General features: G+C 36.7%; 1 protein-coding gene across 3 annotated transcripts in view; it reads right to left on the bottom strand.

The window, feature by feature from the left end:
• ATP8B1 (ATPase phospholipid transporting 8B1) overlaps positions 1-27,078 on the bottom strand; it is a 99,237-nt gene that overhangs the window by 61,354 nt on the left and 10,805 nt on the right. Inside the window, exon 1 of one of the 3 annotated variants that reach the window (XM_087958584.1) lies at positions 15,406-15,530. The exons of the other annotated variants lie outside the window; for them this stretch is intronic. Within the exon in view, the coding sequence (XP_087814710.1) occupies positions 15,406-15,415 (10 nt within the window). The 5' untranslated portion in view covers positions 15,416-15,530. Of the gene's footprint in view, positions 1-15,405; positions 15,531-27,078 lie in introns of those variants that run through there. 3 annotated transcript variants of the gene reach the window in all.

Here is a 27,078-nt window from a genome sequence, read left to right as displayed (position 1 = left end):
AGGAACTAAGCCTTGAAGCACTACAATTCTAGTGCACTGCAGGAAAATAAACAAAAATCATAATTTAAAAAAAACTACAGATAAGGGGCAAAATGATAGAACTGGGATCTTTCTCAGGACAAGCATTGTTTTTCTAACATTTAGCCTTATTCTAGCTAGGCAATGGAGAGCATGGTTGCTAGCAAATAGGTCTGGACATAGAGAAAGTTAGACTTTGGGAAATTCTAACAGGTGGAGGGTTACATTTTTACAAAGAGGACCTCAAGGGATCCGACTGAGGGAGACAGGACAGGCCAACAGGTCAGCGTCCATCAAATGACTCAAAATGTATCATAATTAGAGACAGAGAAGTTCAGACTCTCAGAAATGCTGGGACAAAACCAATTTGCATATCAATAATTAACAGGATAGCTCTAGAAATGTCTATATGCAAAAAAGTGTGGATGCTCTTGAATTGATAAATTGAAATATTAATTATGCATGCTCACTTTATAAAACATGATCAATTGTAGTAATAAAAGTGGGGAATAACAAAAGAGGTTGCAGAACCCAAGATAAATAATTTAAGGATCTTAAAAATTCAATTAATGTGGCTGTGCTGTACCATTTCCTCTTTACTCCATCTCTACTAATGTTATGTACAATAGCCTGTATCATCATATAAAATATAGACAATTAATTAAAGCTAAATAAGATTTAAACTTTGTCATGGCCTCTTTGGCATACTTCTCAAAGACCAAGTCAGCTCTGACCAGGCCCACAGATTTGGTTTAACCAAAAACTGTTAAAACTTACTTTAATTAAATCTTATTCTGTAATATAACCTTCTTCAGACATGGGCTTTACAATTATTTAGAGCTACAGTTCTCATCGGTCTGACTGATTATGTTGGCTGGAACTGATAGCAGTTGTAATTTGAAGCACCTAAAGAACATTATGTTGATAAATATGGCTATGATATATTGATCAACAATTAGAACAAATGTTTGGCATTTGAATCATGGAAACTCTATATGGATGACTGAGAATCTTCATCAACAGAACAAATAAGAGCACGGATTTCCTTCTGTGTAAATATTTTATACCAGTTGTTCTCAAACTGTTATCCATGGACCCTGGGAGCCCCCCACCCCAATATTGTCACTGGGAGTGGAGGGTGAAGGCTTGAAAAAAATGTTATGATTTCAATCTTGAGTTAAGTCTTGGGGGTCCTAGACTATGATCCATAGCCACAAAAGATATTTAAAGGGAGTCTGGGGTAAAGAAAAGTTTGAGAACTACTGCTATATGCAATAATCATTTCATCCTTACACCAAAATATTTTAACTTATGGAGGCAATATTAAACCAGCATGGTATAGTGGGCTAGGACTGGGGAAGCCCAGATTCAAATTTACCTCCACCCATGGAAACTCAATGGGCAAATGTGCTTCAGGGATTGGCTAATTCACAGGGTGGTTCTTGTGAAGAAATTTAGAAAAAGAACTACATACTATATGCCTCTGTAATGGAATGTAATCTGGATTCCCAGGAGCACATTCCAAATAACAAGAGACAGCAGAGTTTAGATAGTTTGTGTGGGAGAAGATGGCTTTTCCCTAATAGTTTCCAGAGGATGCTACATTTTATGGTGCAAATAGCCTGCTTAAGTTTGGCAGGTGAGGAACAATAAAGGAAATTGCTTAGAGAATCTCAAAAAGTCTTTGCTGGTTTTTGGAATCTGGCAGCCACGATGAGTTTATGAGAGAAAGAGGAGTCATCAATCATCAAGCAAAAAAACAAAACACAAGCTGAACCTCTTTATAAATTTGTACATAGAATGAAAAAGAAAGCAAATGAATCTTGGGTGTTTGTGTGCAACTGCGTTTGTGCATGCATGTGTATAAAATATTGCAAGGTAGAAAATTTGGAGGGAAAGCAAACAGGTTTAGAAGAGACCAGAGCTCTTGTTTCAGTATGATAATAATTATATCTATCATAAAAGTTAATATTGTTATTGGTATTTGTACTCCCCTCCATCCAGGATCTCAAAGGGTCTGTGCAGAATTTCATTCCAATGTGATTCTTGCATCATGATAAGTTGGATGAGTAAGTGTGATTGCCCCAGTTAACCGAATGAGCTTTATGAATGCTCAGGTACAGGCAGCAGTAAGAGAGGGATAGAATCAAGATTATGTAAAGTGTTAGTGCCACTTTATAATGCCTTGGTAAGATTACACTTGGAATATTGCATCTAGCTTTGGTTGCCATGATATAAAAAAGATGTTGAGGCTCTAGAAAGAAGCGCAGAGAAGAGTAACAAGGATGATTAGGGGATGGCAGGCTAAAATATATGAAAAACAGTTGCAGGAATTGGGTATGTCTAGTTTAAATAAAAGAAAGATTAGGGGGTGACATGATAGCAGTGTTCCAATATCTCAGGGGCTGCCACAAAAAAAGAGGAAGTCAATCTATTATCCAAAGCACCTGAGGGCAGGACAAGGAGCAATGGATGGAAACTAATCAAGGAGAGAAGCAACCTAGAAAAAAGGAGAAATTTCATGACAGTGAGAACAACTGAATCAGTGTAAAAACTTGCTTCCAGATATTGTGGGTTTTAAGAAGAAATTGGACAATTATTTGTCCAGAATGATATAGGTTCTCCTACTAGTGCAAGGGGTTGGACTAAAAGACCTTCAAGGTCCCTTCCAACTCATTTATTCTGTTAATCTACATCTTCCTAATCCTAGTCCAATGCTCTTAACCCTATATTGTCCACTTTGGCTGAAACTTTTTAACATTTTTCAATTCTACCTCAGAAATGCAAAGGACAATGTACAACTAGAAGCATATTCATCTGTGCAGTAGAAAGAAAGAAAGAAAGAAAGAAAGAAAGAAAGAGAGAGAGAGAGAGAGAGAGAGAGAGAGAGAGAGAGAGAGAGAGAGAAAGAAAGAAAGAAAGAAAGAAAGAAAGAAAGAAAGAAAGAAAGAAAGAAAGAAAGAAAGAAAGAAAGAAAGACACACATATATATATTATCAGGAAAGAGCGCAAAGTTGAAATCTTGAGCTCAACTCTTATCAACTTCATGGGCCCATTCATGCAGCCCACTTGGCAACAATATGGAAATGATTTTGCCATTTTCTTTCTCAAGAATGTTTTTCAATTTCAGTCTACAATTTACTGTCAAGGATTTCTTGGAGACTTCCATCCAAGGAGTAACCAGACTTATTCTTGCTCTCATCTTTTTTTTTTTTTTTTTTTTGATCAGCTGAATTTGCTCGTAGAGAAAAAAAGATTTTTATTTTTGAAATAATTACCATAGTTTAAAATAGAAATATTGCTTGTCTCTGTAGGCTGGCTATAGTGGGGTACTGGCACATGGAGGTTGCCATTTGGTAATTGAGAGGGCCATTTTCCTAGGTTCCACCAGATATATTTCCTTCATAATTGGGAACCTCAACATTCTGCCTTCCTACTCCAGGGGACCAGGTAGACATATGTCCAAGTTCCCAACTCCATATCCTAACTGTAAATTCTACAAGACACAGCTTCAATATACCTAAAAAGTACCAGGTTCATAAAGGCTGGTTGAATATCTGGATAATACTTGGCACTTTCAATTTTATCTGAAATGCTGGCAAACATTTAGTTTAATTCTAGGTATCACACACACAAAAGAAAAGACAGTAGATGTGTTGAAAAACAGCTTTGCACACCCCTTAATCTATAGTAAGAGACATCTGTATCACAGTTCAGGTCTTCATTTTCTATTCTTTTACATGACTTTAATCAAGGTTTCATATCTCTATATTTTATAAACTCCACCCTATGAAGGTGCTTTCTTTCTATCTGAACTCAAATAATACCGATAGATAGACTTCTATACCTACGTTTTCTGCAAACACTAGTTGTAGGGAGTGGCATAGTTAATGCCTAACAGGGTTATTTAAAAAAAGGAAGAAAAACACCCCCACCTAGCCAACTATTTTGCAATTCTTTGCACTGGGTGTTAGATGTTCTCAAAGAAAAGAAATGTATGACCTTGAGTGCTTCCTCATAAAGATACTGAAAAGTTGACAATTAATTCAATTCTGCAAACTGTCTCACACACCCACACACAACCAGATCCTCCTTTTCCATTAAATTTTGACACCTTTGTAAAAAAATACACAACAAGCAATTGGCATGCATGTTGGCAGTCCTTTTTAATGTTTTGTATAAAACTGCATACCTTTAGAAAGAGAAAAATTGTCTTCATTTTCCTCCCACAAATGTTTCACATAACAAATAAAGACACTATAAAAAAACATTGCCTCTGGAAAAGTTTATGTTAACTAGTTTCCTTCTTTCCTCAGTAGGGCAATGCTTGTGGAGTAAAGGTAGTCTTTGATTTATAACCACAATTGAGCCCAAATTTTCCATTGCTAAGTAAGACCGTTGTTAAATGAGTTTTGCCTCATTTTACGATCTTTCTTGAGATAGTTGTTAAGTGGATCATTGCAGTTGTTAAGTGATTCTGGCTTCCCTGTTGAGTTTGCTTGTCAGAAGGTCGCCAAAGCTGATCATATGATCCTAGGATACCGCAACCGTCATAAGTACATGCCAGTTGCCAAGCCTCCTAATTTTGATCATGTAACCATGAGGATGCTACAATGGTTGTTAAGAGAGAAAAACTGACAGGAGTCATTTTTTTCAGTGCCACTGTCACTACTAATGGTCACTAAAAGAATGGTTGTAAATTGAGGGCCACCTGTATATAGTACGCCAGTGACTCTGGATCCAAATTCTTGATATCTCTCAGCAGGTTTAGCAGAGAGACCTATCTAAAATCCAGGGGAGTTATTGCAGGATATGTCGTATCCAACTAGATACAGCAATGATATTAGATAACACAAGGCAGGGACCCATAATCTAAATAGCAAAAATCCAGAATCAGGGTTTCTTCATCTTCGTAATTATTCAATATTATGGAAAAGGCTACTCTACAGTATAAGAGTAAGCTGTCTGTAATTGTCACGAAATTACTTGTGTAAAAGGCATTTTGCTTTCTTGCAGGATAAGTTAAGCAGCTTTTTTTTTAAAAGAGAACTGTTGTAATTTATTTTGTTTTTTAAAAGGGTGTAGCAAAAACGAAGTTCCATTCCGTGTCTGAAAAGCAAACTGTACACAGAATACAGAACTCTAAATTTGAATTCAATAATCTCATTCCCAATGATGTTTCTCCCCATTCTAAACCTTAGACTGGAAATATCCATAAAAAAAGAAACAAAACATTATGGTGTTTAATGCTACAGATATGAATCTCACCATCTGACCAGAACAAGCAGCTTCTTCTTTCCTGAAGCTTTGCAATTACTTCAAATTGGTGCACAAATAAAGCATCAACAACAAATATCCATTAGATTAATTTATAGATAGGAAAACCGTCATTGCAGATGATTTAGGAGTGAAGCTCAGCTTGTATGCATGGGTGTACATTAGAACATGTAGAACCTCACTGATTTGTTGGGAAGCAGAAAATAAATAACTCATAGCAATTATACTTTTAGAATGCACAATGAATTATGCTGCTATGCCTTTAAGAACATAGTAAGGGGAACAGGATTTTTTTCTATATTTATTAGATTATTGTATTTCTATACTTTAACAAAGATGATAACATTTGCCCTCAGGTGCAACTATTGTTTTATATTCAACCATTCCTTTTGGAAATGAAAATTAAACGCTTTTTTACACTGGATGCATGCAGCTTGGCTACAATTATGACAATTCAGAAGTAACACCAAGAGATTTTCATTGACAAACAGCAAATTGACTTTGTACGGCTATAGATTTGTCTAGTTTCCTTTTAAAATACTTTTAAATGACGTCCTTAATCTCTGGAATATGTTTCTGGACTTTTTCCTTGAAACTGAAAAAAAATTAAACTTTGATTTTAGGTTTTGATGACTGGAATAATTTCGTTGTTATAGAAATGGCTTGAAATGTTGTGAAATGCAAAGCAAAAGGTTGAAGTTGTATACTTTTTAATTTTACCGCACTGAAAAAAGACAGACGTGATCACTTTTTGTTTTTTTTCTCTCTGCACTTTCCTTTTCCTTTCTTTTAGTTTTCTAACTTTTTTCTGAACTGTATTTTATGAACTTAATAAAAAAAATGATGTCCTTAAACTCAGCAGTCAGTAGTCGACTCCCCAGTTTGATTATGCAAAATTATCCTTTTGCGGGGGAAAAAAGTCCTTTAATCAATCATGAACCTCCCTGCATTTAGTTCCATCAAATTATAACGCTGTGAAAGAGGAAGAAAAGGCTTTTGTCTATTTTTTCCCTACAAGTGATCCTTCCTCTAAGCAACCTCTAAGCAATTAATTGCTTGGAAGGGAATACTTCATTCCCAACTCCACCATTTCCTGCAGATCACCTCTTCAATTTGCATAGATATTATAGAGAGTAAACCATTTAGAGCTCTGAACATCAAACACCAGAGGAATAGGTGAAAAGGTAAGCAATGAAAGTGTCTTCAAAGTTTAATAAAAGAGTGTTTGCTGAAGGAACAGCAGTACCGCCCAATCATACTTCCCAGAGTTCAAACACAAATAGCTGTTACACATCCTTTTTAACACCTGTGGGTATGTAGGAGCCATATAATTTAAGACATCCAAGCAAAGCACATTTTAATATATTTTTTTAATCATTCAGATATTCACCAATGAAGGCAAATATATACTTGTCACAGGACAATGTTGCAGGATCCAGTGATGAGAGAGAAGGTCCCTGAGGATTGGGAAACACAAGTCCAAAAGCTCAGAAGACTAAATCTCCTACCCCGGTGACCGACCCAGATTGGATCCTGCATTCAGATATTTGGAACTTTTTGTGATCTGATGCACTCAGTTTTCTAGGATTGTCCATTAAATAGTGCTTGAGTTCTTACAACCGTACGCATTTAACCAACTTAGTTGTAGTCAACTACTTCACTCCACTTCCTAATTTTCTGCTGTGGGTCATATGTCCTATTACTTTTACCCATAGCCATTTGGCATGGTTATTTTAATTGAAGGATTGCACAGCAAAATTAGGAAAAATAGCAACTGACCTATATGGCTGATATATGTGACTAAGAAATAGCACATTTCTTTCTAACAAGGAAACCAAATAGCCACACAAATTTGCTGTATTAAGCTTGCTTATGCTTCAGCTGTTCAGGAAAAGAAAATCTTTTTGAGTTCCTATGCTGAGAAAAGTCTTGCTGATAATTATTTCACATTTTGCAAATAATGAGACTAGGGGTAATATAAAGTATTGATTGTAATTGAGGAAATCTGAATACAGAATTCAAACAAATGAGCAAAGGTCATACTGAGACAAACAAAGCTACTAAGGAAATTTCAGGAAAGTATATTTCAGTTTTCAGACTTTGCACTTCATAAACTTGCTGGCATCCTGGCACAAAGTTAACATCTTTTGTTTCTTATCAAGTCTTTCATAACATCACTACTTCAAAGGGAAACAGTAAAAAAGAAATCTATAAAACTAAACTTTACGGTAATATGCAAGAAAATTGAACATGGAATTGGAAGTTATTCTTAATTCCAAGGCTACATGTTTGATTAATTGATCGATCAATTATGTGCCATAAAATCGGCATCAACTCTTAGTAAACGAATAGATTTTTCTCTATGAAGGGCTGATATATCACATTAAGAGACTACAAAAGAAAACTAATTATCTGTAAGACAACCACTCCATAATGTCTATTATTATTATCTTGTATTCTGTCCTGGATTGAATGGACCTATTTTATTTATCTGTTAACGTTTAAAATTTCAATTTTTCTCCAGAATCTCAGTATGGTCTCCATAGTATTTCCTTCATTTTATTCTTATCTATTTATTTTACATATTTAAGAAACGCCCATTATCTTTCCAATAGGGACTTTGGGTGGCGTACAATAAAATATTAAAACTTAAAAACAGTGCATAAAATTTAACGGAGGCAAGGAATGTTAAAAAATTTATTAAAAGGCAGTGGGGGAGGACTTTTAGGTCAATGGTGGGATTCAAATTTTTTTACTATCGGTTCTGTGGGCATGGCTTGGTGGGCGTGGCAGGGGAAGGATACTGTACTATACTGCCAATCATCTGGGACTCAGGAGGCAGAGAATAGAGGGGGCGGGGCCAGTCAGAGGTGGTATTTGCTGGTTCTCTGAACTACTCAAAATTTCCGCTACCGGTTCTCCAGAACTGGTCAGAACCTGCTGAATGCCACCTCTGTTTTAGATGCTACCCAGGCCCATGGTTGCACACTCCTCTATGCACCCCTAGCAGAGCTATGTTTTTATGCCTTTAAGCAAGGCCTGATGACTGGGTGTCCACCTCACCTCTGGAGTAGGGAAAAGTGTTCCACAGTACAGAGGTAACAACAGAGAAAGCTATTTTCCTAGACCCTGCTTCTCAGAATTCTTTAGCTGGTGACATCCACAACATACCTTCCCTGCCTGATCAGGTTCTGTCAGTAACCCTACAAGACAGGTCAAGTTGAAGAAATGATTGTCCACAATTCATCAGTTACTTTCAGGGCTGAGCAAAATCTTGAATCTAGTTTTCCCTGGTCTAATAATACTTGAGCCATCATACCACACTGCCTTTCACAGTGTCCCTGGGGATGAGTAAATATTTACTCTGGCTTGTCCACCAATCCAAGGAAATTAACGAAGAAATTGTTTTAGTGGAGGTACAGAAAATAGTTCCATTTTTGTTTCATACTAAAAAGGATAAGCAAAACTTGGACAGCCCCCGAGCAATAGGTTTGACATTTTTATCTTTTATTTTTAGCTTTGAACCTGTTTTTTTAAAAAAAACAAAAAAACAAACAGAAAATTGCACTGCCATGTACAAAACGTTGCTGTTAAATATCAGTATTAAAATACTGGAAGTGAAGAGCTGCAAATATCAGGGTAGTTTATTATTGTTAGCTATATGTATAATAATTTTGCATATACAGCAGTAAAATGCTCTACCCACAAAACAAGTCAGAGAAATATTTAGCATAACAATGCCAGAACATAATAAAAAAAATTCTACCAAATGTTAAGAGAAACGAAGGGATGGAGTTTGTGCAATATGCGTGGTCAATCTTTGAGGAGGGATGTAAGCCTCACTCATTGAGAATTGGATCCAAGAATTAACACTAGGATTAGTAATGGTGGCCTGACTAGAAACTAGAATAGAGGTAGAACTAAGAAATAGGGGAATATTAGCAGGTATAATTTTTATATAATAGAATATATGTAATAATTAGATGGAAAGATTAGAGGTTGAAAGATGGCATTACTATGTATGCTTAATAATATCATTGGCATTAAAATGGAATATTCAAATATTGAATAACTACTCTAAAACAAACATATCAATATTAGAATTATACAACTTTGATTAATGTTGTTGCTGTTGTTGTTATTATTATTGTTTGTATCAAAATGAATTATACCCAGAGGCCACACTGTTCATGTATCAATACTGATGTATATTCAAAAATAAAAATCTAATAAAACTGTAAAAAAAAGAGAGAGAGAGAATTGGACTCAAGAGTTGGACGCAAGAGTAGCAAGAAATGAGGCAACTGAACCTCTGACAGTGAATGGTTTGGTAAAGACTGGATGACTGGATTCCTACTGCTGATTTGGTCTGCATGTACGTGAAAATATATGCATTGGCGGGCACTCAACAATTGGTGCAGCTTGTCCAACCTATGTACTACAGGCAGTCCTTGGATTACAACCATTCATTTAGGGACCTTTCAAAGTTACAACGGCCCTGATAAAAAGTGACATGATTATTTTTCACACTTATGGTCACTGCAGCATCTGTGTAGTCATGTGATCAAAATTTGGATGCTTGGCAACTAACTGGCAGGCAATAATGACGGTTGCAGTGTCCCAGAATCACCGTTTGCAACCTTCTGACAAGCGAAGTCAACGGAGAAGCCAAATTCACTTAACTGTGTTCTTCACTTAACAACTGTGGCAAGAGAGGTTGTAAAATGCGATAAAACTCACTTAACAATCTTCCTTAGCAACAGAAATTTTGGGCTCAGCTATGGTCGTAAGTCAAGGATTACCTGTACGTGCCCGCTCTTTTTCGAAAGTTACTTTTGTTGTTCTTGTACCACAGAAGAAAGAATTATTCTGACTTGTTGCTTGGAGCTAACAAGATCCCTGCTCTACCCGTTTCTTCAGATTATTATTTTTTAAGCGAAAATAAAAATATGAAAAGTAGCAAAATAAAAAAACAGCCTCAAGCTTAACTTTTATTTCTAACAAAGCTCTCAAGGCCTTAGAAATAGCCTTAGGAAACACAATGGTATTATTTGTTTTCTTATATACAGTTGTTTTGTAATCGAGTACATTCAGTCATTTGTGAAGTTATAAAACCAATAACATGCTCACCCATCCAAAAAGATTGGAGGAATTCCTGATTAATTCAATGCAATAGATGAATAAATTTGCAAAGCCATATCAATAAAATCTTCTATCACAACAGCACTTTTGGATTTAGCTCTGATTGTATGCTAAGTCCCAGGACATAAGATCTGTAATTATTTTGCATAAATATAAGTCTTGACCAGTGAAGTATTACATTAAATCAGCCTTCTTCATCCTCAAGAGGAACTAATACAGATATGGGGATAACATGTATTGATGTTCAATCAGCACATCATAAAGAAATCAGACTGGGAAAGGCTAAACTTGAGAAATACATTTACCATTGCCTCTTTGAAATCCACAAGCCATTTCTTGCATAAAACAAAATGATGGGGGGAAAAGTTAAACTAAACTTATAGACTAAACATATGCTATTCCTGGGCCAAAACATTTAATATTGCCACCTTTTCATCCAAAGTTGAAACAATTTGAATCCTTTGGATCCCTTGTGGTAGTTAAAATTAATCCAACTCTTTGAATATATCCATAAATTATTGCAAATTCCAACCTGGTTAATTTGATTTCTGAATAAATTAATTTTCCCACAATAGGCCAAATGCCAAAATAATTAAACAGGCTGAGATTGCCCTATGGCCTATGTACTAAATCCATCCACGCAGAGAAAAATACACAAATTTAAAATCAGTCCAATTTAGCAACGGCTGATCTGTTTTCAGCTAAGCTTGTCTGATCTGATTTTAATTGATCTGGTTAAGCATGTGCAAATTTGGCTATTGTGCTCCAGTTTCAAAAAGTCTGCACAGTCCCTATAAAGAAAGACTACTTAATCCATATCAAGTAGGATTTTTTTATATATACATATATAAAGCACCATATGGAGAACTCTGAAGTCACCTCCAAGGATTTAACACCTGGTCAAGCAGACTGCAGTCAAATTAGTGAGTCTTCCCCAGTATGATAGAATAGATTTCTATTTAAAATATATAATCTACAGATATAATTGAAGATTTATGCAAACTGTAGGGAGATCGAGGCTGTGCATGCTTCAGAAATGATTGAGAAGACAGATGTGATTTGGATTATTTATTTATTTATTTATTTGATTTGCCAATTGTTTACAAGATAATAAGTATAAGTGTATACATAGTTGTGAATACATGAAATGGGTACATATAAGAAAAATAAAAGAAGAATAAGAGAAACAATAGGACAGGGACGGTAGGCACGTTGGTGCGCTTATGCACGCCCCCTACAGACCTCTTAGGAAAGGGGTGAGGTCAATAGTAGACAGTCTAAGGTTAAAGTTTTTGGGGTTTGGGGAAGAAACTACAGAGTCGGGTAGAGTATTCCAGACATTGACCACTCTATTGCTGAAGTCGTATTTCCTGCAATCAAGTTTGGTGCTGTTTACTTTGAGTTTGTATCTATTGTGTGCTCTTGTGTTGTTATGGTTGAAGCTGAAGTATTCATTGACAGGTAGGACATTGCAATGTATGATTTTATATACCATGCTTAAGTCAGACCGAAGACGGCGTAATTCAAGGTTTTCTAGTTCTAGAATTTCAAGTCTGGTGGCATAAGGTATTCTACAACGAGTAGAGGAGTGGAGAACTCTTCTTGTGAAATATTTCTGGACTTTCTCAATTGTGCTAATATCAGATACGTAATGTGGGTTCCAGACTGATGAACTGTATTCGAGTATTGGTCTAGCAAATGTTTTGTATGCTCTGGTTAGTAGTGTGATATTACCAGAGAAAAAAGTGAACTTGGGAATTTGGGAAAGTGAACACAGGTTTTCTTTAAAGCAGCCCAGTTTTATGAATTTAAGAAAACAAGAGACTTGGCTACTTTAAGGAGATGGCTACTCTCAAGCCTAGACTCAGATCATGAAGCAAGGATCCAACCACCAAGTTCACGAAAGCAATGAAGCAGTGCTACTTCTGAGATAAGCACCAGACCCCAGATAAAGACTGAAGTAATGGTCCTCTGAGAAATATGATCTATTTGCTCTCCTGTATCTCAAGTACTGGTCTACTTAAAAGTACGTAGAGATTCTCAGTCATCCAGGTCATGGTTGTCCCAAAAGTGCTTTTTTTTTCAGGAGGCAACTGGACTTTGTTTTTTCTTTGAGATGTTTTGCTTCTCACCCAAAAAAATTCTTCTGCTCTGATAGGATAGTGGGGAATGGAATGAACTATATATAATACTCCTTGTAGACAGCTGGTCATTGGCATCCTTTTAGACGGTCGTTGAGGCCACTTGTGTCCTCAGGGTCACCTCAGTAGTGCTCCTGGTTCCTGTAGTCTGCATTTTTTTTCTCTGGAAACCCATTCCTACTCCCACACCATTCAAAGAGTGTTCATCCCAAATTGCATAGCTAAATGTCTGTAGAGATTCTCAGTTATCCAGGTCATGGTTGCCCCAAAGGTGCTTTTTTCAGGGGGAAACTGGACTTTCTTGTTTTTTTTTCTTTGAAGATGTTTCACTTCTCATCCCAGAAGAAGAGCTGAAGAAGCTTCTTGGATGAGAAGTGAAACGTTTTCAAAGAAAAAACAAAAAAAGTCCAGTTGCCTCCAGAAAAAAGCACATTTGGGACATACTAATCTACTTCTTCTCTACTGAGAATTTCATCCATCCATCCATCCACTCATCCTTAGTCAAGGAGGTACTACATGTGATTGAACAAAATCCAGGAAATGAACCTGGCCTGGGTTCATTCAAGCACTGGAAGCATTATGACGATGGGGTTCTTTAAAACCAAAGTTCTACCATGACTCCCTGGATATGTTGTACTATCTGAATTTTGGCAACAGTTCTTGCCTATCCCTTGCGAGACAGACTGGAACCTTGTGCCTTGAACTTTGGAGAAGGTCTTGCCTATTGATTGCTCTATTTCCCGCTGTTTTGTTTTTTTTAAACCATGAATGGTATTATGACACTTTTTACCCTATCTTTATCTTATCTCTTAGTTGTTAGATGTTATTAGGTTAGGATAATTCCTATAACTGATTGTGCTGCAAAATGGAAATGACTTTAATCCCTAGCATTTAGCTCAGGCAAGCTGCTAAAATGTCATGTTAACTTCATTATCTCTGTGGCACATTGTTCTTTAACCTCCCTCTTCCCCATACAAACCAATTCCTGCATGGTGTAAAACATGGAGCATCCCTACCATTTACACAACACTAAGAAATATAAACAAACACACACAGAAAGACACAAACACACACTCTGCAGATTATTGTTATACAGAAGCAAAGAGAAAAGGGTTTTTCGTTTTTAAAAGCTTACAGATAAATAAATGTAACAGTTCCAATTATTTACCAGTAACACTTGACATGGAGAAGCAGCTCCAAACCAAAAATGAACTCTTCTCTTCATCAATCCTTGTAATGCCAGTACACAACATTGCCTTGAGCTAAGCTGCTATTTCAGAAACTGGGAATGTTGTGGTGTTCAGTGTCTTACAATCTATGTTCCATATTTTTATGGTCTATTTTAGACCATAGAGCCGTGGTAGTGCAGTGGTTAGAGTGCAGTGTTGCAGGCTACTTCTGCTGCCTGCTGGCTGCCTGCAATTTGGCTGTTCGAATTCCACCAGGCTCAAGGTTGACTCAGACTCCATCCACCCGAGATCGGTAAAATGAGGACCCAGATTATTGGGGGCAATATGCTGACTCTGTAAAACTGCTTAGAGCGGGCTGTATAGCACTGTGAAACCGTATATAAGTCAAAGTGCTATTGTTATTGCTATTTTTTTCATGTGTGCTACAACACCTAGCAATCCCACAGCTGCATTTCAATTTCTTTGCAAGTTGCCATGTCATGCCATAGGGAGAAAACAGAGAAGTGGGAAAACAGGGTGCATTGGATTACTTGCCGTAATTGCTGAAAACACTTCCCAAGTATGAAAGAATAACTTCTGCTATTGTTATCATGGCTTTTCTCCAAACAACAACAACAACAACAACAAAAACCCAGTAGGAATGCATAACACACCACCTACATGTCAACAGATCAAAAAGAGATTTATTGTGATCCTTTATTCCACAGGAATCCTCATCAGAAATACCCTAAGATAACACGGCTATACTTTCGGGATGCAACTAGGTAATTAATTACCTTCTCTCTTTATTCAGCCAACAATCAACCACAAAATTTCCCAGAGATAATGAGTTAACCTACTGACTGTTACAGCATACTGTGCGTTCAGAAGGAAAGATCACATGCCCAGGACTGCAGAAAGCTTGAAAATCTAGTCTGTGACTATTTAAAAGACATATAAACACGTTTTCAGCTTGGAGGCACTGACTGCTTGTAAAAGTATTTGGCCAGAAGAGCAAATAAGATGAGACCAAGAGGTCTGTTGAGTGACAGGATGGGATTAAAAAAATACACTATTCTCTATTACTGTTAAATGGATTAGATATTTTCAGTTTTGAGATTATGCTATTTAACATCTATTTTTATGTTATGGGCACTCACAGCAGCATCTCAACAATATTTCAAGTAAGGCAACTTGAATAGCAAAGCAATATGAGATTCTGCCAAGTACATGCCTGATAATATTCACTCTACCTGGAATCAAGACACACCTAATTTAACTTTAGCAAGCATACATCCTGTCAGTTAAATTTATAGCTATTTATTTAGGCTTCCATATAGGAACCTGGAACCTTCTGACTACATTTGGCAACATGGAATGTTGATTTTAGACTGACTCTATTCAATCAGAATATAAAACTTGACAAAAGACATGGACAGAAAAGAGAATGCAACTAGTTCAAACCTGTTTAATCCTCCTATTTTTCTTTACTATACTAAATGTTCTTCCCCATACTAATTTAACATTGACTTATTTAAAATAAATAAGAACCTGCCCTTCCACTGTAATATATTTGCGAGAATTTGAAATATAGCAGCTTAAAACAAAGCATTATGGAACAATATGTCATAGATGAAAATCAGCATCAAATCCCCTACCTGTACCCATTAGCCCGAAGGGGTCATGCTGTCGCTGAAGCCACAGTCCGGGAAAATAAAATCTCCACCACTTGTTGCCCAAATAATAGAAGTTTCGCTAGTAAGCTTACCTCTGTGAAGCAGCTGCCCAGCCACCAACTAAGGCAATGCCGCCAATTACACACACTGCTTGTCTTTTTCTAATATCTATCACGTGCCAAAGTAGTCAGAAGAACAAGCCTTCAGACTCATGTGTCAGCAACACATAAATCTTGTGTTATTATTGTTCTGGTACTAGCATGAGTATGGGAAGTTAAGCGACAACAACTCATTCTGTTCAGTGTCCTGTAAATCACAGGTAGTAATGTCTCTGTGATTCTAAAACAGCTCCTGACATAATGGTTTTTAAAACATGGACCATGTCACCAGTATCTCAGGTAACTGGTTGCTGAGAAATAAGATCTTTCTCTACAGGGGCACCAAATATGTTTGTTTTTTATTTATTTATTTGATTTGTCAATCGCTTACAAGATAATAGGTATAGGTATAAACATGAGTAAGAATACAGGAAATAGATATGAATAAATGGGGACAATAGGACAGGAATGGTAGGCACAATTGTGCGCTTATGCACGTCCCTTACAGACCTCTTAGGAATGGGGACAGGTCAATAGTGGATAGTTTAAGGTTAAAGGAGTGGGGATTAGAGGATGTGACCACTCTGTTGCTGAAGTCGTACTTTCTGCAATCAAATTTGGAGCGGTTTACATTGAGTTTGTATCTGTTGTGTGCTCTTGTATTGTTGCAATTGAAGCTGAAGTAGTCCTTGACTGGTAGGACATTGTAGCAGATAATTTTGTATACTAAGTCTAACCGTAGGTGGTGTAGTTCAAGGTTGTCCAAGCCCAAAATTTCAATAATAAAAATGTTCATAGACAACCTTCCAAGATAGAGATTTAGCCAATTTAACTCCAACCAAATTGCTAAACATCCAACAAGTATATCCAGGTTCATTTCAGAGAATATCTGAATTATCATGGTGGGACTCATTCTGCTCAGTTCTGTTATATAAATAAGCAATAAATAAATGCAACCTCATTATGAAAGAACACATAAATGTCATTGTTGAATTTATGATAACTACATGGACAGGTGCATATTGATCTGTCTGTACTATTAACTTGTAATTCTTTGCAATCTCTTTGATCCCAACAATTTATCCATTGTCTTCTCCTGCTTCCCTCAATCTTAAAGGGCGTAATCATTCTTTTAGTTATTTGGTTATTTAGCTGTTTCTAAGCACATGCATAATATATTGAGCTTCTTCTTCCTGATCAGTATATTTGTACAGCAATTTGGATATAAAGGGAAAAGGATGATACAGAGGGCACCCAAAGCAAATGAAATCCCTAGTGAAGATGCTATGATAAGATAAGATTTGATAAGATTTTTCAATGCACCGAAATGGATAGGTTGACACTAGAATTGAAGGAACAAGATAAATCAGAATTCTATAAAGTATGGAATAAATTCTATTATTAGATGGACATGAAGGGGAGTTAACAAAATTGAAATAAGAATTTAAGATGAAATAGGAAAGAGGTGAGAGACCTCATACCTGAGGAATAAGAAAAAGAAATAAAAAGGTACAAAGCTTAAATGTATGTATATATGTGTGTGTGTGTGTGTGTGTGTATACATTAATGTTTATATATTTTGAATCTTTCTAAATGTAAAATACTTTGACTGAAATGTGAGTCAAAGAAGACCACCACATTCAATGTTTTTAATGTTTATACTCAATAATTTTTTTTAAAAGTTTCTTTTTTATAATGGTGCATGACCCCAAGAAGAACCATAGATTCTTTGAGAGTTTTCTATAGGTGCTACATTTTTTTAAATAAGTCCTTTGAATCTGGATCACTGTACAGATTTACTGTGAAGATAAAATCTGCCCTTCTGGACTGGACTCCTAGCTCATTTAGGCCAGCCATTGTTCTCACAATGGACAGCCAACTGCACAAGGAAGCAAAATCATCTGCCATGAAATGATCTATAATATATCATCACTCAAGAGAATTGTTAAGTCTTTATTTTGTTGAGTATTGATTCAGTTCTTGATTCCATGGAACTTTCAAAGACATCTGCAAATCCGTAACGGTAAAGGCACCTTATTTATTCTGATACTCTTTTAGTAATTCAACTGCCACAGCTGTATATTATATACTAGTGACAAGATAACTTCTGGAAAGAACAATGCTTTTGTATTATTGCCTTTTTCTTTTATGATTTTGTGTAAACCGGTCATTTTCTTCCACCCTAGGATTAATCTCTTTATTATTTTTCAACATGCTTTTTGTCTTTTATTCTTCATTCCAAGGAAGCAAAATTACAGTTATCTACTCCTTTCACTGCTTCACCACCAATTCTAAGTTCACACCAACAGATAAGAAAAATCTCATCCAAACACAGCATAAAGAACTTTGACACAGAATAAAACCAAACCACAACCATCACAGCTTCAAAAATGTGAAAAATTGCCTGTGCAATTTCTAATAGGCCATGCAATCTGAACCTTGCACTTAGTGCTAGTTTTCCAACAATTACAGTAGAGAAAGATTTTTTTTCCTATCATGCTTCCTCCTTTTATGTTTCTTACAACTGGAATGGTGAAATTTCCATATAGACTTCTGCATTGTTAGAATTCTGCAATTACTTCTAGCAGTGTAGATATAGAGCAAGAATGAGCAAAGCTAATAGATTAGGGACCCATAATTTAACAGAACCAACAAAGAATCTTGGGATATCATAAAGAAGAGTATATTTAGTACAAGTAGTCCTCAACATATTACCATAATTGAGCCCAAATTTCTGTTGCTAAGTGAAACATTTGTTAAATGAATTTTGTCCCATTTTATGACCTTTCTTGCCACAGTTGTTACATAAATCTCTACAGTTGTTAAGTTAGTAAAATGGTTGTTATATGAATCTGGCTTCCCCATTGACTTTGTTTATCAGGTAGTTGCAAAAGGGGATCATGTGACTTCAAGACACTGCAACCCTAATGAGTCAGTTGCCAAGCTTCTGAATTTTGATCATGGGAACATGGGAACGGTGCAATGGTTGTAAGTGTGAAAAACGGTTATAAGCCACTTTTTTTTAGTGCTGCTGTAACTTTAAATGATCACTAAAAGACCTGTTGTAAGTTGAGGACTACCTATATGAAAGTTTATGAAATACTAAACTAATGTAGGGTTTAAATTGGGAAAGGGCAAAGTTGAGGAAGCGAGGAGAAAATCTGAGGTCCCTTCACATATTGTTCTTCCAATGTGATGAATGCCATCATCTGCCAGCAATGTCCTTCTAGATTCTACATAGGATAAATGGGACAAACTTTACACCAAAGAATTAATGGACCCAGAATTAATTTTACAATAGACCTCAAAACAGGAGAAAAGTAATATTATAACATTTCAAACTCCCGGGCTACTGTACTGCATATTTCAAATTGACCATTTTGGTAAAAATGAAACTTTAAAAGAACGACTGAGTGAAAGAACTCACACACATCAAAAGATCCCAACAAACAGAGCAGGTTTTTAACACATTACAATTGTTAATTTGTAGCAATGGGTTTTTAACACATTACAATTGCTAACTGATAAAGTACTTGTAATCTGTTTCACATCTGCGAATCTAACCTGTTTCCCTTTCTTCCACCTTATCCCAATTCAAATCCACATCAGTTTTTATTTAGTCTATGCATCTGGTGAAGTGAACTGTAGCTCATGAAAGCTTATGGCTTTTAATAAAATTCCTTAGACAGAAAAGGTACATCAGATTCCACCTGAATTTGAGTCACTAAAGTGTTCTGAAAGATAGTCGGGTGAAGGAGATTTGGCCAGAGAAGACAAGGAAATGGATAGAAAATATACGACAACCAATGCAAATATTGCATACACGTCATTTCAGAAACATTACAAAAGGCTATGTTGAATTCAAAAATTTTATGGCAAGCTATAAAAACCACCAGTTTAACAGAACAGCAGACAAAATTTGCTGTATTGTCTAACAGCAGCATCTCTTGTGCAAAATTCCTCCCTTCTGTGTAACACTTAGCCATATGCACACATATGCAAATGAATACATTCCATTTATGTCCCTATAATCATACGGCACACTTTTCTCAAAACACTGGAAATACATCTTCTGTTATATAATGTTCAACAATCATATTTGGCTTCAAAGGACTCACTGTACAGATACATTCATGGGGGAGGAGGCTACATAAAGGCAGAGTATAGCTCATTATTTGAAATGTGTCACGAAAAGTGTGCCTAGAAAATGTGAATGCTGTTCACTGCTAGAGAATGAACATTTGTGTGTGTGTGTGTTTTTAAAAGGAATCTGAGCAATTTGAACAGTCATAAGCATCACGTGGAAACAGATGTGCTTGGGTAAAAGCCAGGTAAGTTGACAGATAGCACTTAGAACTGATTGTACGTTTACACCATGTATAGTAAATTGTTGCAAACTGTCCCTTATACCTGAAATTCAGAACTTCTGGGAGGGAATGAGTAGGAAGTAGATGCTTCAAATCAAATCATGTTCTTTGAAAACATACATTCAGAATGTCCTGAAGGTGCTTTTTCAAAAGTCAACCAGACTTCCTTCATTTTTTCTTGAAGAGGTTTTTCCTTCTCTGAAGAAACGATGAAGCTTCTTGGATGAGAAGTGAAACATCTTCAAGGAAAAAAAAAGAAAGTCCGGTTTCCTTTTGAAAAAGAGTCTTAGGGAGAACCATGACTTGGATGACTGCAAATCCCAATAAATTGCATTCAGAAGAAGCAATGATGCAAGTTCAGAAATTCGGGAGCAGCAAGTACCAGGAAGAATGAATGCATATATATGTGTGTGTGTGTGTGTGTGTGTGTGTGCGCACACACACACACACACACACACACACACACAAAGGTAATCCTCAAGCCCTGCTGATAATACATTTAGATCAATCATAAATATTTACAGTTCTTTAATACAACAGACTCCGCAACATGGGACTTTCCATGAAATTTGTATCATTTCTTTCTACTTTTGTGCTTCCCTCTTTCAAGGACATGCAAATGAGGGCAGGGCACCTGACTTGTGACTGCTGGAGAAAAAGCACTCCCAACTATGTCTTTTCTCAAACTTATTTAAGTCATATCTACCAAATTTTCCTCTCCTTCACAAGTGTTCAGAAGTGCAGAAATCCTGTTTTCCTCTTAGGGTTGTGCTCACACCGCACAACACACAGTAAGTCAAAGCAGTAGCATTATCATTCATCAGGGTTATGCATTTGTTTTATTAATGCAAACTTAAATGTGACTCCAACAGGGTTCTGACCAACTTATTAGAATAATAAAAATAAAAGAGAAAACAATTAAAATAAAACCTGAAGTCTCCTAAATCCTAATCAGTTTCCTAGTCATTAAAACACCAAGGGAAACAGGTCCAATAGCACCTATCATGCCCGCTAGGAGAAGACTTACTATAGCATCAAAAGAACTAGATAAAAAAATTTGATGGAGCAGTTAAGTTTTGATGGCTCCTTTATGACTGGAATGTAGTCGAACTGTAGATCCAGATTTGCCATAAGTTCTTAAAGAATAAAAGAGGGGGGTTTTATAGTCTACTCATTATTATGAAGCATTTAAAATTAGAAAGATACTAAACAGATATATAGCTTTGACTTCAATCCAATAGATGTAAAATGAAAAGCAGAGATGGTATTCAGCAGGTTCTGACCAGTTCTGGAGAACCGGTAGCGGAAATTTTGAGTAGTTCGGAACTACCACCTCTGAGTGGCCCTGTCCCCATCCATTCTCCACCTCCCAAGTCCCAGCTGATCGGCTGGGTCTTCTTTTGTTGCCCTGCACAGGAGAACAGAGCTGGAAAGCAGGTTAGTGGGGTGGGGAGGGAATGGAGATTTTACAGGAGTGGGGTAGGAATTGAGATTTTGCAGTATCCTTCCCCTGCCACACCCACCAAGCCACACCTACAGAACCGGTAGTAAAAAATTTTTTAACCCCATCACCGAAAAAGGGAAGCGAAAGCAAAGTAGATATAGACTATTGAAAATAGTACATCTTCATATAATAAATTTAAGTTTTTCGTTGCAAATTTGAAAAGGATACAGATAATCCTGAACTTACAACAGGTCATTTAGTGAATGTTTAAAGTTTCAATAGCACTGAAAAAAGCGACTTATGATGTTTACACTTACGACCGTTACAGAATACCCATAGTCATGTGATCAAAATTCTGATGCTTGGCAACTGGCTCGTATTTATGACTGTTGCAGGGTCCCAGGGTTATCCCTTTTATGACCTTCTGACTGCTTGTCAGAAGTCAATGGGGAAGCCAGATTCGTTTAACAACCGTGTTACTAACAACAACTGCAGTGATTCACTTGGCACATACGTGCCAAGAAATTTCATAAAAAGGGGCAAAATTCACTTAATGAATGTCTCGCTTAGCAACAGAAATTTTGGGCTCAATTGTAGTCGTAAGTCAAGGACTATTGGTACACGTGTATGTGTGCTTGCATGCATGCATCTGTGTAGTTTCTTAATATACTGAGCTAGTTTTTCTTAAAAAAACAATGGGAAAACAGAAGGGAAAATATATTTTTAAATTATATTTGATGAAATCACATTTGGTTCATCTCATTGTGTGCTTTGTTAATGGCCTAAGGTTGGGGGGAGGGCTGTTCAAAACTGGGCTGCAGGAGAAATGGGCAAGCACACGCGTGTGAAGCTCCACTCACACAAGCGGTATTCAAATGGGCAGGCACACGAAGCTCCACTCGCACAAATGGCGGATGCTTGTTCTTGTGCAGAAAACTCTGTTTGTGTGAGTGGAGGGCACACGCGTACACATTTGCCTGCCACTCACACATCGCCCAGCCTCCAGCTGGGCTGCCAAGCTGGAAAACTTGGTGACCATGGGCCTAAGGTAAAAACGAAATTAGAATCACTCGGGAGGCAGAGAATAGATGGGGGCGGGGCCAGTCAGAGATGGTATTTGCTGGTTCTCTGAACTACTCAAAATTTCTGCTACCGAAATTTTCCAGAACTGGTCAGAATCTGCTGAATACCACCTCTGGTTCAGATGACATGCTGGACCATGGCTATGCTAAGTATGCATAGCCAAGCCATGTGTGTAAATCCACACATATATACATACTGTAAAAAAAAACTTCCCCAAATCTTGTTTAGCTCTTCTAAGTGTTTCATCTTAACTACTATATGAGCCTTATCCAAATTTTGACAAGATGGCCTCCTGCACCACGGGGGTGGGGGTGCTTTTTGTCCTCCACAGGCTCCAGAGGCTTTGCTCAAACCTCTGAGAGGGCAAAAACGGCCTCCCCGGGCTCCGGAGGCTCTCTGGAAGCCAGAAACGGGCACATTTCCGACCTTCCTGAACATCCGGGTGGCCTGTTTTTCACCCGCCCTGCACTTACCTGCATCCAAAACGGGCCACATGGGGACTCCTGGGAGGGGCGGGGTAGGCAGGGCCAGCCAGGAATGGGATTTGGGGGTTCTCCAAACTTCACAGAAACTTAGCTAGGGGCTCTCCCAAACACCTGCGAACCCCCAGCAGCCCATCCCTGGATTTAGTGTGTCACAAATGCTATAGTGTTTGTTTTTCACTCAGCATGTTATACAAATCACTGCAGTTTGTACATCATTATTGATGTGTTACCATGGTACATAAACCTATGTATTATGGCTTGATTAAACAATGTATTAATAATAGATGTAAATACAGATATTTATGGATTCTTTATTTTATCTTTTCATAGTCTATTATTTTTGTAAACGTTAGTGATTCAATGTGGTGTTTCTTGGCAATGTCTCTTACTAACTTTACCATTGTGTTAGAGAACTTTCTTTTTGAAATAAATAAAATGTGTGAATAAAGATTCACTTGTGATAGTTCCAAGCTTCTAAGCTTCAAGGCAAATATAAATGAACTCCCGGCCAACGTCTATTCATAATAATTCAAACATATTCTCATAAATATCAGAACCAAACTAAACTCACATCACATTGTGTAAAAAAAAAAAAGAATTGTAAAAGAACTGAATACTATTAGGGAACCAAAAGCCAATAAATCATACAAAGAAAGATCACCTAGCAACATTTCTTGGATGGTACAAACAGGACTGAGCTGATAACAATATATCAATATAGCTTATTTCATTTTAATATGAAATCAAAGATAGTCTAAAAATGCTATGATGTTGATAGATAAAGGATAATGAAAACAGGTGTGTAAGCATGCACAAGTAACATTTAAAAGCTTTTCAGTCTAAATGTAGTGAGACACTTAACAATTTAAATTTTGTATGTCTTTACAAAAGCTATCTATTTTGGAGAACATTTGTGCCTGACTGAAGAGAGCATCATTGTAAGATGATTTGTTGCATTATATAATATAGCAAGAATCTACTCTGTGCACAAAAGTAAAATAAACAAAAAAGATCTTTAACAGCTTTGCTAAGACTATTACTCAAGAGTAGTACATACAATATGCAATAAAAAATTTCAGTTAAAGAGTGTGGCTGGATGTGATGGGAAAATCATGTGCTAAGTTCATCATCACATCAGAATGATTTATTTGACTTTGGCTTAGTCAATCAAATGCTTCAATTCAGCAAACTGCAGTTGGGCAAACTTGGGCTAATCTACAACATTTGGCAATACATTATCAAAGCACTACAACGTATCTACATTATATTCCCAGTATGCCCAAATAAATCAAAATAATAAATCTTGAGAGATCTCATGTCTGAATTTTCAGTCTTTATACATCGGTTCTTTTGATGCCACATTCTCTCTCCTAATTTTTAGCATCCAAAAATATGAGATAATACCCCATAATGCAGAAACCTGCTTAATGCAATAAATGTGAATTAAGAAACATTAACTGGTTGATAGCATAATGCTTACCAATGACACTGAAATGAAGTTTTACAAGCAAAATGTAATTAATGCATCTCAACTTTCATAGATTTTAGAGGGTTTGAGTTTTCTTAAAGATAGTCTCTACACAAGTCTGAACTACAGAACAAAGCATTATTGTGAATACATTATTCCCTTTCACCTGTGCTTTATCAGAATTATTTTTCTACTTTTTACAACCCACAATAAAAGGATTTAACTTAGAAGTCATTCCAAAAGATAAACTGAGAGTGGCTGCAGGAGATTTTTAAGTTAAATACACAGACAGCCCTAGTAATACAACTTTCAAACTCATGTCTATTACGGCCTCACAAACAACTCAGGCGGCACAGAAATCCCAGATTAAACAAGGTAGGGAAAATATGCAAAGAGTAGCTTCTGGAATTCTTTCCAATCCCTTAATAGCAGGTCCACTTTGGATCACATGATCAGGAGAACCGGGAAGGGGGAATCTAGAATGGAAGAACTGACAATATTTTTGCTATCTGCCTCTCCATCAGAATTGGAGGGGAAAAAATCTGGATTTTACTTCTTTGAGGCCCCTAATCAAATCCAACCCATTTTAAACTTAATCTTTCCTTTCTTGGCTTCTCCCATCACACCAGGTTTTCCTTAGTGTCAGTCTGCTTATGGACAAGCTGATTTAAGTATCCACACACAATACAAGCTTTGGACCAAAATAAAAATTCCCTTTTTGTGACTTTGTAATCTCTTAATTTGGGATAGAGTCAGGATGACTGGATGCCCTTTGGAGTTATCTAAGATTGAACTCTCAACTTTCCGAGTGGGAGGCAAGCATTTTCACCACTAGGCCATTGGTACAAATACTATTGATAAGATTGGTTGAAGGCAGTCCAGGTGACAATCATGAACCAAACAATTTAAGAAATGAAAACTAGCAGCAAGTAGAAAGGAAATGTGCGGAACAAGCCACTAAATCTTCTAAAAGTTACTGGATTTCTATAAAGTTGTTGTAGGAGAACCATGTTTGTTTTTAAGTAGCCAAAATTCAAAGGAGTATAATAGTACTTTTTTATGACTGATATATTTTATAAAAAGGCAAGAGCTTTCATGAGCCACAGCACACATGTCACTAAATGCATCTAAATGACCTCACAAAAGCCAATGTCATTTAATATAATATGATAGTTGGAAACAGGGCTACTAGATTTCATTTAAATTTTTGGATCTCTATGTTCAATTCTAGTTATCACTGCCAGAACCCAAAGAACAAGAAGCATCATAATCTCTACAATATGCAGAGTAATAAAGTATATTTAAAAATGCTGAGATGAGATTGTCAAGAATCCTATTTAAATGTCATCCATAATTTTCTATTTACAAGGATGATAATATTGGTCTGCTTGAGTGAATGTGGTAAGGTTTTCTGTCAGTGCATATCAAGTTTTTTGGAATCTTGAAAACATATCAACTCCAAAGTAGTACATTTTAGAACAGAGATGACAAACCTTTGTCCAGGGAATTAGAAAGACTGCTAACATTAGATTAGAGATTATAATTTTTTGCCATTCATTAAAACTGCCACAAGGTTCTCATTCTTTATTTCAAAGATAAACACAGCTAAATTCTGGAGAAAAATCACACACATAAATTAATGTAACCAACTTTACAAGGATACCCCATAGCCATATGAATAACTGAAGATAAATATAACTCCTACATTTGCAGAAGACGCTGAAATATAAAGCCTTGGAAGCAATCCCTTTGAAATTGAAAGTCTCACAATCACAACTTCAGAAGTCTCCTTGATCCAGTAAAAATGATCAAACACGTTTTGATTCCCTATCAGATTTATTGGATAAGTTCTACTTGGCTGAAATTTTGCATATGGACCTAATAATAAAGGTGGCCAATTGTACACATTCCCTCTACCAGATCTGCTTCCCTTTGTTAGCCTTGCTTTTAAGACATCAGAGTAAAACAAATAATGAATCAGTCGTTCCTCACTTACCTTGCTTCTATATTTTTGTGTCATATGTTTCGGCACATGAGAAGTGTCATTTTCCCACAGTGACTGGTGTTACGGGTCCATGAACGTGGCCTTGTTCAATGTTTAGGATTTGCATAAACTATGACTAATTAGTAATTACTGCTCTCATGTGGAAAATTTGCTACTACAAATCCAGGGAATTTTTCTTTTCTTTTTTACAATGTATCCTGAATGAAGCTTAATCTGTCTCCTTTCCTCTCATCTAACTACCATAATTTTACCTTTCACTATCAGGACATCTAAAATTTCCTACAAGGTTCTAATGAGGGCTATTGGGTTAATTTGCTCTAAATATAGTTCACTGTAGCCCAGGGGTGGGATTCAATTTTTTTAACAACCGGTTCTGTGGGCGTGGCTTAGTTGGTGGGTGTGGCTTGCTGATCATGTGACTGGGTGGGCATGGCCAATTCGACGTCGCTCACATCAAGGGGCACTTCTCCTCGCCTGGCCTCTCATGACAGTGGGGATGCTGCAATGTTCATAAGTGTGAAAAATGGTTATGTCACTTTTTTTCAGTGCCATTGTAACTTTGAATGGTCACCAGTTTTAGACCAAAACTCAGAAAGGGTATGTAAACTCACGTTTGAATGTCAATCTTTCTAGCTAGCCAAGAAGCCTTACTGAATGTCACTCATCTTGGTTCCTTGTCATTAAAAGCTTCTTTCTAGCAGCTCT

The sequence above is a fragment of the Notechis scutatus genome, chromosome 2 (genome assembly GCF_049901735.1).
Source record: "Notechis scutatus isolate UNSWTSFEM ecotype Mainland chromosome 2, rNotScu1.2, whole genome shotgun sequence".
Lineage (NCBI taxonomy): Eukaryota > Metazoa > Chordata > Lepidosauria > Squamata > Elapidae > Notechis > Notechis scutatus.
The sequence above is the reverse complement of the archived record's forward strand: the minus strand, read 5'-3'. Positions and strand labels throughout refer to the sequence as shown.